The following is a 14979-nucleotide window of genomic DNA, read 5'->3' on the forward strand; positions in this document are numbered from 1 at the left end:
CCTACGCGGTTTTCTGGCCTCCACGCTCTACCCGTGGTTTCAAACTCTCCAGCGGTAATGTGGAACCTCCCAGCACCCCCCAGGTCATTCATTCGGCCGTGCTGGGCGCCTCTGGCGGTTGAGCCCGGCCAGGGCCCAGCGCAGAGGAGGCCACCAGGCTCCCGGGACCATGAACTCCATCTGAGAGGCCAGGCCGACCGTCACCACGCAGAGGGACAGGCACCCGGGAAATCTGGGATGCGGAGTGCTGGCCCATGCTTTCCGGAAGAGGGAACCCGGGTTCAGCAAGGGGAAGCGACCTGCTGAAGCCCCGAGGGGCCTGTGGCTGCTTCCTCCCCCTCAACCTCCTCGCATCTTCCGGGGAGGTGCTTTGACCCCCATTTCTCCCAGAGGAAACAGAGGTTGAGTCGGCCGATGATCACTCAGCCAAGATCTCTGATCCCAAAGCCCGTGTTCTCTGTGCTGCACCCACTGTCTGCCGGAAGCCGCAGGGAGGTTACCACAAGTGCACATTCAGGGCCCCAACACTGCCAGAGCACGCTCTACTACCCCTGCCGCCCCAAAACAGAGAGAACAGTCAGCATCACTGAATTCATCTGCAAGCAGAAAGCTACGTGTGGTGCCTGAACTCAAGGACACGTTGTGCTCTACGGTGTGTAGTTGTCTTTGTCATGAATGGCATGAGGGTGGGTTCAGTGAGCACCATGTGCACAGTGCTGTTAGAATGTTCATCTGTGGAAGGGAGGGCCCAGCCTAGCAGGAGGTCAGGAAAGGGTGGGGTGAAGGCACACAGGCCCGCTTGCGGAAGGGGTCCAGGAAGTGTGCACTGAATTGTAATCAGGAAGGCACACACTGATGCCACTGCCTGACAAGGAGGGAGAGGCTGAACTTCAATCAGGCTGAGGAAGGCTTCTTGGAGGAGGTGGTCCCTGGGCTGGGCAGAGACACCTGACTGGGCTTCAGAGAGACCCAGATGGGTCTGAGCCTGACCCTCAGGAGTCATCTGGTTTTGGATGGTGATGGGCGGTGTTTTGGGGTCACCCTCAAACCCGGAAGGCCCCAGATCAGGGAATGTGTGCATTAGGGGAAATCTCTAGAGATCTCAGAACTGGGAGGGGGGTCTTCTCCCTTCTCCTGTGTGGAACCAGGAGCTCTGGGAAGGGACGTTCCCATGGGTTCTCTTCTCCAAAGAAAGAGAAGCGTTACTGGAAAAAGCAGCCCCAGAGGGGGTATCTGTGAGGAAATTTTGAGTAGTTAATCCAGATAGTTTAAGGAAGCTCAAAAGGGCTCGTAGTAAAAGTGATTCCCTCTTACTGCCCCGTCACCCAGTGCCCTTCCCTACAGATGACTGTGTTTTCTGCTTGAGTATACTTCCAGAGAAACTGTACGCATACACAAACAAAAATGTGTGTGTGTATTTTTTTAAATGATACCTCATCATGCTCCAATTCTGCCCACTTAAATTGGCAAAGCCTTGCCCAGCAGGTAAATAAGTCAAAGGGACTGGGCAGGGTATTAGGGACTGAAGCACTCTGGCCCATTAGGATCATGAGTCCTATGGCCCCATCTTTCCAGATCTTCTGATGACTGAGGAGAAATCAGTAACACGGATTTGTAGGTGAAACATCTTGATTGTAGTTGAATGCAAGTAATTCATTAAAAACACACACAGAGGCCAGCCCGGTGGTGCCAGTGGTTAAGTGTGCGCGCTCCGCTGAGGCGGCCCGGGGTTCACCGGTTCGGATCCCGGGCGCGCACCGACGCACCGCTTGTCAAGCCATGCTGTGGCAGCGTCCCATATAAAGTGGAGGAAGATGGGCATGGATGTTAGCCCAGGGCCAGTCTTCCTCAGCAAAAAGAGGAGGATTGGCAGATATTAGCTCGGGGCTGATCTCCCTCACAAAAAAAAATATAAAAAAATAAATAAAAACACACATACACACTCTTGGACGTTTATCCCAGTTAAATGAAAGCTTATGTTCAGAAACCTGTACATAAAATGTTCATAGCAACTTTACTCACGATAACCCAAAAGGGGAAACAGCATAGAGGTCCTTCCATGGGTGATGGGTAAACCATGGAATACGACTTGGCAATAAAGGAACAAACTGATACACGCAACCACTCAGATGACTCTCCAGGGAAGTATGCTAAGTGAAAAAAGCCAGTCCCCAAAGGTTACATACTATATTATTCCATTCATCTAACGTTCTTGAAATGGTAAAATTATAGAAATGGAGAGCAGGTGAGTGATTGCCAGGGGTGAGGGCTGGGCCGAGTGGGGTGGGGGGTGATGTGGCTATAAAAAGACAACATGAGAATCCTTGTGGGGAAGGGAATGTTCTGTATCTTGTCTCTATCAATGTCAGTGTCCTGGCTGCAATATTGTCCTCTGGTTTTGCAAGATGTACCACTGGGGGAAACTGGGAAAAATGTGCATGGGATCCCTGTCTATTATTTCTTACAACTGCATGTGAATCTACAATTATCTTAAAAAAAAAAAAAAAGTTTAATTACACAAACAAAAATGCAAACATACAAAGAGGCCTAACAAAATAATCTGGGTGGACACAGCTTGCTGACACCTGTAATTTAAAGCAGTCAGGAAATTTTGATAGCAGAAAAGAACCAATGGGAAACAAAGTGATGGAGAAAACAGCTTCCCATTTAAGATTTTCTGCTTTATGTTATCCTTAAACTTGTCCCCCTCCCCCATTTCAGTTGCCTATGAACCTGGTAATGGATGGTGTCTGGGACCCAGCCCGGGGGCCACGTAGGCCTCCCCACCTTCTCTGTGTGGTCTGTCTCCACTCCCTCTCATTGGGCCCCCTTCTCTGGGTGTCAAGTGCTTTATCTGAAATTCAGGGAGACAGTGGCGATGGCCTGAGCAGACCGTCTTGCCCTGGACACAGAGACCCTCAGGGATGGAAGGGACCCCAAATGTGTGTGAGACGGTTGCCTATCTGATGGATAAAATGAGATAAGAAAATGTTGCCTGTGACTCATATCAGTGCCTCCCAAACTTCTGTCATTTCCTACCACCCTAAAAAAATCTTACAATATCTAAATACCACACGTACTATTTCCTATTTGTCCTTAAATCAAGACGTTTACATATATTTACTTAAGAAGAAAGCTTTGTCACTTCGGTAAATAAAAAACCAGCATCAGTTGCCAAAATAGAAGTAGCCAAAAAATAACTACAATGAAACAAAGGGATACCATCAAGTTACAAGTAGACACTGTTTCCCACCAGAGGCTCAGGGCCCAGGGCCTGCTCTCACCGTTCAACTGGGAGATGACCGAGCCCCAGACAATATCGAAGACACGATCGACCCGACCCTTTCTCTTGGAGCAGATAAGGGTTGAGAGAGAATTTCAAAAGCAAATAACTTTTTCCTAGTGGGATGTTGTCATATTAGAGCCTATCCATCACCTTTTGTAACAAATGTTTTTAAAAAATTTTTCAGTGGAGAATCTCAAACATTCCCAACGGCAGACAGAAGAGTATAAATAACGAAGCCCCATGACCATCCAGTCCCGTGACCACAATCCACGGCCAGTCCTGCTCCTTCAGCCAACCTCACCCATCCCTGTAATTCTGACACAATCCAAGACATCCTATCATTTCACCTGCATTTCAGTGTGTATCTCTAAAAGATAAGGACTCATCTATATAAACGCTGTACCCTCAATACTATTATCACATCTAAAATACTAACAGCAGGGGCCGGCCCCGTGGCTTAGCAGTTAAGTGCGCAGCGTGGCTTAGCAGTTAAGTGCGCGCGCTCTGCTGCTGGTGACCTGGGTTCAGATCAAGGGCGCACACCGACGCACCGCTTCTCCAGCCATGCTGAGGCCGTGTCCCACATACAGCAACTAGAAGGATGTGCAGCTATGACATACAATTATCTACTGGGCCTTTGGGGTAAATAAATAAATAAATAAAATACTAACAGCAATTCCTCAGTCATAAAATATCGGCAGAGTTCAAATTCCCAACTGTCTCATAAAGGTCATGATTTTTTTCACTGTTAGTGTTTGAAGAATCAGGATCCAAGTAATATTCACACATTGCAATTGGATGAAATGAGCTTTTAATCTACAGGTCCCGCCCACTGCCCCGTCTTTCTTTCTCCCCTTGTGATTTCTGGGTTGCCCCTTTATCTCTGCAGTAGAAGTCTGTCTTCAGAGCACCTTGTGCTGAGTCCCGCCTCCCATGTCACACACTTGCGGGCACCACAGCAGTACCGTCCCTGCTGCACTAGTCTGCAGCTAGGTTTTGGTCAAGGTCCCCGGAAACTTAGGAGGCTCCACCAGATGGCATATCAGAAATTACACGGACAAGACCAGACCCCTTCGAAGTCCTAAATATCTGTCTCTGCCCTCACACGGTGACTGGAAATTGCTTTTTCAAATTCAGCTTTTAAACTTGTCAGCGTAGCAAGGAACTTGTCAGTTCCAAACTCTTCTTTCTAGCAATAATCAAGTTACACCATGCGTGGGACGGCCTGTTCCACGAGTTATTTAATGAGAACACACAGATATTAACCAGGAACGAGTCAGCCCAGCCTATTTCAGAAGAAGGTGCACCTCTGGGAGAGCGTGGGGGGTGCATGGTGTGGGAGGACAGAACGAGAGGACGCCCTGGGAGATACCAGCTCCTGACTGTCTACTTGGGGGCATCGACCTTCACACGTGAGATTTCCAGAGAAGCGCCCGGAGAGGGGAGCAGGTTGGAGCTGAGCTTAGCTGTCACCCCACGGGAAGGAGGGCTGAAAGTTTCAGACAGCTGTGGCCCTGGGAGCAGCCTGACCCAAGGGAACCCCGCAGACAGTCCCCCCGAAGCCTGCTGTCCTGGTCAGGGTCAGGTTCAGCCGCTGTAACAAAGGGCCCCCACAGGAGGGTGGCCAAGAGAAGGTGGCCTCGCCCCCACGCTCAGTCTGGAGGCAGACGGTCCGGGGCTGGCCCGGCAAGGCTGCTCCAGGAGGCTCCTCTCCCTGCTGCCCTGTCACCACAGGGGAGTTGCCCTCATCCACGTGGGTCAGGACGGAGCTCCAGCCTCAGAGCTCGTGCTCCCAGCAGCAGTACAGAGGGAGAAGCAGAAGGAGGGGCCTACTGCTCTCTCCTAGGAAATATCCTAGAAGCCGCACAAATTGCTCCCTTCCCGGCCTGGAGGGAGAGCTTGGTTACACTCCCAGCCGGACTGCAGAGGAGGCTGGGAGCTCTGTAGTCTTGGGTGGCCACATGTCCAGCTAAAAGTCAGCTGTTCAGCTGCTCTGAGAAGTGGACACTGCTACTGGGAACCGCCTGGACCTCTCTGCCACACCCCTTTTAATGTTCCCTCCCTCTACCCGACCACTCCCTGCCCTGAGTTCAAGTTTTATGAAAAATGGTCCATCAGACAAACTGTATTAAGTAATTCATAATTCAGGAACCAGCTGAAAATCATGGGCCGGTGGTTGCTTCTCATCATGTTTGCTTGCAGATCGCTGGTGGGACTCCATTACCAACTCTGAGGGTCTCTCCCTCCCAGAGCCCACTGTGCAGGAGCAGCCAGAAGCGTCTTCCCCAATGGAAGTCGATCATGTCACTCCCCTGCTCCTGGATCCCCTGCTCCTTAGAACCAAACCCACAGCCCTTCCTGTGGAACTGAGTGTGGGCTAACGAGGGAGATCAGAGGCAGCCACTGGCCCAGCCAGCCAGGGCCCAAAGCTCACAGAAGAGGAGGAGAAAGTCTCGTTAGCAGAGGGTTCTACTACCGGAGCTGACTGCTTTCCAGGCCGTGAGCTGAGGATATTTATTTATTTATTTATTTTTATTATTTTTTTTATTTTTTATTTATATATTTATTTTTTTTGTGAGGAAGATCAGCCCTGAGCTAACATCCATGCCACTCGTCCTCTTTTTGCTGAGGAAGACCAGCCTTGGGCTAACATCTATTGCCAATCCTCCTCCTTTTCCTCCCCAAAGCCCCAGTAGATAGTTGTATGTCACAGCTGCACATCCTTCTAGTTGCTGTATGGGATGCCGCCTCAGCATGGCCGGAGAAGCGGTGCATCAGTGCGCGCCTGGGCTCCGAAACCGGGCCGCCAGTAGCGGAGCGCGCGCACTTAACTGCTAAGCCATGAGGCCGGACCCTAGATGGAGGATATTTAAAATGCAAAATGCACCTGTGGGAAGTGGTCCTAGAACAAGGGGTGCTCGTACAAGCCCCCACTCCCCAGCCTCGCTCCCCACTTTTCTCTTGTATGTGCCTAACGCCCCAGCTTCCTCCGGTCTGGAATGCCTCCTCTCCATTTCTTGTGGTCAGAGCCACGCATCGGGCCCTGCTAGACGCCACCTCCCTCAAAGACGCTGTCCTGATACCACCAGCAGCAGGGGAGCGTGTGCTGTGCTGTGAATGTCCTTCCTTTCTACCTGTGAACAGGTGACTGCACTACAGTTAGGTCCCTGTCTTGTCTCCCAGCTGGACTGTGCTCTTCGGGCGGGAGCTATGTCTGATTCATCTCCGGGAGCCCGATGGAGTTTGGCCAAGTGCCCAGCATGAGGGCTTCCCAGAGAGTAACCTCATGGGCAGAGTGTCTGTGGGAGACTGAACAATTCAGTGTGAGTAAAGTGCAAGGAAGGGGTGGTAGTGAAAAGGTCCGCAGGGGGACAGGTCACAGAGGGTCCCAAAAGCCCACTAAGGAACTGGGACTTGCCCTGAAGGGAATGAGAGCCATGCACAGATTTCAAGGAGAGCGACACTGGTTGACCACACATCGGGCTGTTGAGTGTCAAGAAAACCAAAACGGGGGATGTGAAGGGGGAGTGACAAGACTCCCAGCCCGTCCCCAGCCCTCTTCTTACTTTCCCTGGCTCTGCTCTCAGAGGGAGAAGGAAAATCTTCTCTGACTGGCCAGATGCTGGGACCGACCCTGGGCAGTCTCGTGAGCACGTTGAAAGACTCTGCACACACTGCAACCCAGCCTCGCGAGAAGCAGCCAGGGGCCTCCTGCACATTCCTCACTCTTCTTAGGAGCCCATGCAGAAGCGCCCTGATAGAGGAACCCTCACTCTGGAACCCCCAGGATGTCTGGCTGCCCCTGGAGCTCCCCTGGAACCTTGAGCTGGCTGAACAGCCCAGACCTCGGGCGGGACTCTCAGAGGGACAGTTCTGTGCCTCTGTTATAAACAGGAGAAATCCTCACAGTGGAAAGGCCCAACGCCTGCACTGTAGTCAGAAAACTCAGCTGCACTTGTAAGGGACCCTGAAGCCGCTCTGGGGGCCCCCACCCATGACACTTCTCTGACGCCCCACACAGGCTGGCTCACGGGACTTGGTTATGCTACCACGGACCTCTTGGTTGTAGTTAATCAAGGCCACAGGATCAGAAGTCTCCCTTGTTCCTTCTGAAAACGTTAGGTAATGTCAGGACCCAGTTTCTGCCTTTCTGCCCTGCAATGTGGCTCACAGCCTTTTCCCTTCAGAACCACGTTCGTTGCTGTTGAGAGTTAGCATCATAATTCTAAGTCACTTTCCCATTCAGTTGTTCTGACTCCAAGCACTACATCCCTACACGCTTCTCACACTGGAGCACACACAGCCCCATCCTGTGCAGGGAGGATGCAAAACAGCGTCTCTGTGACACATCTTTCTGGAGACTCAGGTTTATTACAAGACTTGGAAAACCAAGTTCTTTACAAGAACCGTCCCTCTTCCCCACAAACATGGAAGAGACAGAGAGGAAAGGGGAGGGATGAAGTGCCCGCGGAAGAAGAGTCCAGTCTGGCAGACCTGCAGCTAGGGAGGCCTCTCCTCGTGTCCCCCAGGCGCCTCCAGGCTGTCCCCTAGGTTCACCAAGTGTTCTGGATACGATGCTTCTGAAGGCCACGGAGGTGCCAGGTACTGTTGTGATTTGAATCCCGGCCAGAGAACGCCGCAGCAGTTTTCACCCTCCGCCGTCCAGTGGACCAAACCCTCTCTCCCGGACGTCCGTGCACAGACGGCCTGGACTCCTTGCCCTGCTCCCACTCACAGCTGAATGCCTCCAGCCTCTGGCCAACCTCTCACGCCACGCTGCCAGGCTCCCTGGAGCTCAGCATCTTGCTGTCCACCGCAACTGCAGGAGGGCGGCTTGACGTCCCCACAGTCTGTGATCTGACCCCTGCCCGACATCACAGTGGCCTCACTCTGTTGCATTTGCCATGCTTCTTGCCGGGCAGGCAAAAACAGAACCGACTTATCAAGTTTAGGAATCTCCCCGCGGACCCCCGTCGGCCCTGGCTGGGGCCAGAGGGAGAGGCCAGGGTCGCCCCATCAGGCTGCCCAGCGTCGGCGGAGTCTCCGCTGCCGCACCCACGGTGGGGGCTCTTGGTTTTCCCCGGGCCTCCACCACGGTTGCTGGAGCCGTGGGTGGAGGGGAAGGCCCCGGGGCCACGCTGGGGGGCTGGGCTGGGGGTGGCTGTCCTCGACTCCAGGCTGGGGAGGGGACTGGCAGGCTCTGTGGCTTTCAGCCCTGACTCCTGCTTCTCCTCAGGCCGCTCATCTGCCCTGAGGAACCAGGTGGGCAGCACCCGCGCGCTCTTACTGCCGGTTCCAGTGGGCACAGAGACCTCTGGCTGCACCTCCAGGATCTGGAGAGAAGGCCGGGTGTTGGGGACAGGTGGGGGGCGGGACCTTACAGTGATGAACTCCTCCAGGGGTTTCTGAGACCTTAATATTAGGTACGTGCCCATTACCTCATCAAACTGCCTTCTTCTTAATGAACGTCGGATCCCGCCCCACTCGAAGCCCATGTTCATCATTTCCTCTATCACCAAGGGGTCCCTGTAATCACAACGAAGCTCCCTGTAAGGCCTGAGTTCCTCCTGGCCCATGTTGACCCACGGGTCGTTCATGAGATCCTCTAAAGTTATTCTCTGGCTGGGGGTGAAGGTCATCATTCTGCGCAGGAGTTGAATACAGTCAGGTGTTAAGGCTAGATAAGGGAACTGGATTCGCCCTCTCAGTACCTGTCTCGTCAGTGTACCCACGTCTTCTCCTGGGAAAGGCAGGCAACCTGGGAGCATAACGTAGAGCACGACACCGAGGCTCCAGACGTCGACTGGGGGGCCGTGGTACTTCCAGTGCAGCAAGATTTCTGGGGCAGTGTAAGAGATGGTACCACAGAAGGACCCCAGCTTGCGGCCCAGGAACACAGTGCTCAGACCGAAGTCTGCGAGTTTCACGTTCAGGTCCTCATCCAGAAGAATGTTCTCCGGCTTCAGGTCCCGGTGGACGATGCCTTTTTGGTGGCAGTAGTGGACGGCAGAAACCAACTGCCGGAACATCACTCGGGCCTCTTCCTCTGCCGTGTAGCCATGGCGGTGGGTTTCTATATAACCATCCAGGTCTCTTCCAGGAACGTACTCCATAACGAGGAGTAACAACTCCTCCGTGTCAATCACCTCAAACAACTGAACGATATTCGGATGATTCACAGCCTTCAGAATCTGCACTTCACGGCAAAGTTTCTTGATTCTGGAGGGGGTCTGTTGCTTCTTTTCAATGACTTTAACGGCCACCTCTGCCCTGGTCGAGATGTGGCGGGCTAACCACACCGTGCCGAAGCCCCCCTCACCCACGGTCTGTATGAACTCATAGTTGTTAATATGGGGCGGCACGTCAACAGCAGCAGTGGCCGCACGGTCCGGAAGCATGGTGACCCGCTAACTACACTGACAATACTAACAACGCTAACTATGCTAACAAACAAAACTATCGTATGCTAACTAATACTAACTAATGATACTAACAATGCCACCTATGCTTACTATGCTAACAAATAATACTAACTATACTAAATATGCTAACTATACCAAATATGCTAACTATACCAAATATGCTAACTATACTAAATATGCTAACTATACCAAATATGCTGACTATACTAAATATGCTAACTATACCAAATATGCTAACTATACCAAATGTGCTAACTATACCAAATATGCTAACTATACTAACTGTACCAACGATACTCACTATACTAACTGTACTAACAATGAAGAAAACAAGCTAACCACAGTCCAAGCGCTACAGGTCACCACCACCGTGCTTCCTCCGCTATAAGGACCAAAAACCTAGGCCCGGCCAGACACGTATATAGGGATTTGTAAATTCCATCACAGTGGCTCCTTTTGAGGTCAGAGCAAGAAATGGGCCAGTCATGGCAGGGGATGACCCACAGTGGTTTTCTCAGTGTCTGGTCTCAAGACCCCTTTACCCTTAAATAAAAAGCCCCTTGGGGTTCTTTTTCTTATGTGGGACATTAGAGAGTGATATTTACTTTATTAGAAATGAAAATCTGTAGGATGCTTCAGTGGTCTTTTCATTTCTAAATTAAAAAACTAATAACGTTTGGCTTTTAAAGACCTCATAATGTCTACACTTAAAATATTCAATTGCTTTTCCTTAAACTCTGATTAGTCTCAAAATGATCCTACATCTGATACTAGAATACTGTAGGAAAGCGTTCTGCTGCATAAGACTCGAGAAGGGACATCATCAGCATTTATAAAGCTGAGAGGAAGAGAGCTTTCGTCGTCTCTTCCCCAGGAAGATCGTGAGCAGATTTCTCATCAGAAACCTTGGAGGCCAGATGGCACGGGGTGATGTATTCAAAGTGCTGAAGGAAAAAAGAATCCAACCGAGAATCCTGTATCTGGCAAAACTGTCCTTCAAAAATGAGGGAGAAATTAAGACATTCCCGTATAAACCAAAGTTCTTGCCACTAGACCTGCCCTCCCATGACCGGAGTCCTTCAGGTTGAAACGAAAGGACAGGGAACAGTAATTCAACACCTTAGGAAGAAATGAAGCTCTCTGGTCAAAGCAAGCACGTGGGCGATTACAGAAGCGAGGGCTACGGGAACTTTGGTGCGTAGCTCCCCTTTCTGTTTTCTACGTTAAGAGACTAAAGTATGAAAGACCCAATTATTAGTATATGTTTTTGGACACACGATGCCTAAAGACGTAATGTTGTGACATTAATAATGGAAGTGGGGTGGAGTCAGAGCTCTATAGGAGCCGAGTTTCTGTAGGTTACTGAAGTTAAGCTGGTGTGAATGGACACTAGAGTGCTGTAACTTTAGGATGTTAAGTGTAATCCCAATGTAACCATAAAGAAAAAAGCTATAGAATATACACAAAAGAAAATGAGCAGGTAATTGAAATGTTCACTACCTGAAGTTAACTAAACGTAAGAGAAGGCAGTCATGTGGGAATGACAAAAAAAGCTATAAGGCATATAGAACACAAGCAGCAAAATGACAGAGGTACGTCCCTCCTTGTCAGAAATTACTTTAAATGTAAATGCATTCGACTCTCCAATCAGAAGACAGATTGGCAGAACGGATAGAAAAACATTCTCCAACTATTTGCTGTCTACAAGAGACTTACTGTAGACCCAACAACACAAAAAAGTTGAGCACAAAAGAGTGGAAAAAGATAGTCCACGCAAATAGTAACCAAAAGAGAGCTGGGGTTCCTATATTAATATGAGGCGAAATAGACTTTAAATCAAAAGTTTACAGGAGACAAAGAAGGGCATCATCTATTAATAAGAGATTCAATACAGCAGGAAGATATAAGCTACAACGACTGATCGCAAACTTCAGATGTCACAGACTAAAAATCCACCGCATGCAACACATAGAACCCCCTTGAATTTGCAAGGCGACCCACGAAGAAATATGAAAGTCGTGCCTGCAGGGGACTCTTAAAACTTCACCCCCAAGGCCACGTGGATGCTCCCCCTCCCCCACCTAAAACCCCAAATAAAAACCCTTGTGTGTAGCTTTTCAGGGAGTTCCGGATTACAGCGTTGGCTGCCTGTTCCCCTTGCTCAGCACTTTCCAATACAATTCCTACTTTCTTCCACTAGACCCCGAGTCAGAGATCGGCTTGCTGTGTGATGGGCGAGCAAACCCACTTCCGGTTCGGTAACAGTTTCTTTGTGGAAAATGCATACATCTGATCTTGCAAATGGCTCACCTCGGGGAAAAGGGTGCACACGAATTCACAAACAGGCTTCTCTGGTAAAAACAGTTCCCTGCCGCCCCGGGAGGCTGAAACAGCCAACCAGAAAGGTGGTGGCTAGGATCACTTGCATCTAGAGAAAAATAACCTCAGCAAGCAGGGACCCCAGGGTAGGGGGTGGGGCACAGGAGGCACTCTCAGGGTTCATTTCCTTCACATTTGGCAAAGACCACCAGCTCGTGGTGTCCATCAATACCTTAGTGGGCCAAGCTAATGAAATCCACACATCACCTTTCTGAGTCATCAAATGCAGCCACTCTGCCCACTAATTTGAGAAGGGCTTGCTGTGGAAGGGGGGACAAGGGAAGTTTCTCTGTTGAGCAGGGTGAATGGTCCACTTTTTTCTTCCAGCTAGCCCTGACCTTCTTGGCTTTGGTGTGCTCCCGCCCCGTGTCTGACCATCTGAGGTTGTGCTGGCTTGGGGCAAGAGCCGGCCAACATGCGTTTCAAGGACAAGGAGCTACATAGCCTAGGAGGTGACGCCCAACACAAAAGGGGGCGTGTTTCCTGCAGCGTGTGGCCCAGAAAAGACAAGGTCTGTGTGGTCAGCAGGGGCCAGGTGGGGGGGAGATGCGGGGAGGGCGGTCAAAGGGCACACAGTCACCGTGAGGGAGGATAAATAAGTCCAGAGATCTAATGTGCAGCACGATGACTAGAGTTAATGCAGCTTCATATACTGGAAATTTGCTAAGAAGAGATCTCAGGTGCTTGCACCATGGGAAAAAAAACAATTATGTAGAGATGGACATGTTAATTAGCTTTATTGTAGCAACCATTTCACTACAGATCTATATATCAAAACATGTTGTATGCCTTAAATATCCATCATTTGTATTCAAAAACACCCCACAAAAGATGAGGTCTATGATATAAACGGCCAGTAGCTGTACCTGGACTTCTACAATGACAGGAATGACACTCCTGCCAGGCTCAGGCCCAACCTTTGAAAGGACTGGCAACTTGTGCTTTCTCACTCTTAGAGACCAGCCACCAGGCTGTGAGGAAGGCCACGGAGCAACAGGCAGGAGGACCAAGGTCCCGGCCATGAGCCCAGCTGGGCTCCCAGCTGTCAGCCAGCACCAACGTGCTAGCCATTGTGAGCAAGGCCTCAGCTGATGTCACACAGGGCAAAGAGGAGCTGTCCCCCCGGGCCCTGCCCCAACTGAAATCTTGAGTAAATAACTGATGATTCTCATTTTAAACCACCAATTTAGGGGTGGTTTGTTACACAACGACCGATAACTAAGACACCACCTCACCCCTTGTTCCATGCACGCTCCAGTTCTTCAAATTCCCCTCACCCCGTTACAGACTGAATGGTGTGGCCCCCCAAATTCATATGTTGAAGCCCTAACGCCCAGGGTGGTTGTGTCTGGAGACAGGGCCTGTGAGGAGGTGGTAAAGGCAAAATGAGGCCATAAGGGTGGGGCCCTGACTCGGCAGGACTAGTGCCCTCACAAGAGGAAGAGACACGAGAGTTTTCTCTCCCCCATGTGAGGACGAGGGGACGAGGCGCCACCAGGAAGAGGGGTCCCACCAGGAGCCCACCCTGCCAGACGCTGACCTGGGACTTGCAGCCTCCAGAACTGTGGGAAAATGAACTTCTGTTGCTCATGCCACCCAGTCTCTGGCACTTTCTTGTGGCAGCTGAGCTGACGGGTCACCCCCCGCTCAAAGCCTCTGTACACACTCCTCCCGCCTGGAACGCTCCATGTGTTTAACGTCTGACCATTGGTCACTCTCAGCAACCGTGTCTCTGACGCAGGGGGGCATCTCTGACCGCCCTCCACACACTTGGCCAGGCCTCCCTCCCCATTCATCCTCTCCAGGCAGCCTGCCCGCCCCACAGCACAGGCCAGGCTGCAGCTGAGATGCCTGGGGGGACGCTGCCCGCCCTGAGCTCAGCACAGGACCCGGCACACACAAGTGCTCCCCTGTAGAAGGCACAGCGGCACTGCTCAGGAAGGTCAAGGCACCTTCTGAGCCAGAAGTTCTGCTCCTTCTTCTAGATCCCAGGGAAGTGGGGGACACGGCCTGGGGCGGTGCGCTCCCGGAGCCCCGAGCTCGAATGGGCCCACTGTGTCTCAACTGGACCATAGATGAATGTGGCCCATCCACACAAGGGACACTAAACAGCCACGGGAACGCAGGCGCCCTGGTCGCCCCCAGCAGCCAGTCCCCAAAGAGGGCACGCATCACAATCCACATGAAGGGAGAAAAACTGGCAAAATGCAACGCCTCATCCGAGAGGTGCCCACCGGTGAAGGAGACTGGGAGGCCAAGCAAGGACATGACCGTCACAAAAGTCAGGGCACCGGGAACCCCCGGGGGGAGGGGCTGTTGTCAGGAGGGACGCGAGTGCTTCTGGGCTGCTGGAAATGTCCCACTTACTAACTTGGGTGGTGAATACAGATGTCTGCAATGTGAATCTGTGAACTGTATACACACACACATACATATGTGTGCCAATATATATCTTGTGTGTGTCTTCTGTGTGCATGTCACAACTTTACAACGGAAAAAATGACCAATTCGTCAACAAAGTGATGGATTATTATTTTAAAAGGGGGGAGAGAGCCCCTACTTTGCTCCTCGAACACCCAGGTCCGTTGTCCCAGGGGGACCACCCGGCATCCCCTGGCAGCGCCCAATCTCCACCGCACTCTCGCCAGCAGCAAATAAGACCCAGAGCAGGTAGCTCCCAGCAATGTGTGTTGCAGCTGCCTGAATGTAAACCCCTTGTTCTAGAGGGACAGTGGGCTCCCTGTCCAGCAATTCCAAGTGGGCATCGGTGCCTGCCACACTGCCTCCTGTGCTGATAAGTGACAGAAGATCGGAATGGCCGGGAAAAACTTGTGCTGTCCTCTTCCCCAGGGGACAGGGACAAGGTGCAGACAGCCCTCTGTCAGCTGGATG

The 14979-nt window shown here is 51.3% G+C and overlaps 1 protein-coding gene across 1 annotated transcript; it reads right to left on the bottom strand.

Annotated features, from left to right (window-relative positions):
• Positions 1-8160: 8160 nt before the first annotated feature.
• LOC131421452 (serine/threonine-protein kinase MARK2-like) lies at positions 8161-9684 on the bottom strand. The gene has a single exon (XM_058568071.1). The coding sequence runs from the start codon at positions 9682-9684 to the stop codon at positions 8161-8163; it is 1524 nt and encodes a 507-aa protein (XP_058424054.1).
• Positions 9685-14979: the final 5295 nt, after the last annotated feature.

This window comes from Diceros bicornis, chromosome 2, assembly GCF_020826845.1.
Source record: "Diceros bicornis minor isolate mBicDic1 chromosome 2, mDicBic1.mat.cur, whole genome shotgun sequence".
Lineage (NCBI taxonomy): Eukaryota > Metazoa > Chordata > Mammalia > Perissodactyla > Rhinocerotidae > Diceros > Diceros bicornis.

What these genes read in the sequence shown, in the direction of transcription:
- LOC131421452 (XM_058568071.1), bottom strand. Translation starts at nt 9,684, where the DNA reads ATGCTTCCGGACCGTGCGGCCACTGCTGCTGTTGACGTGCCGCCCCAT.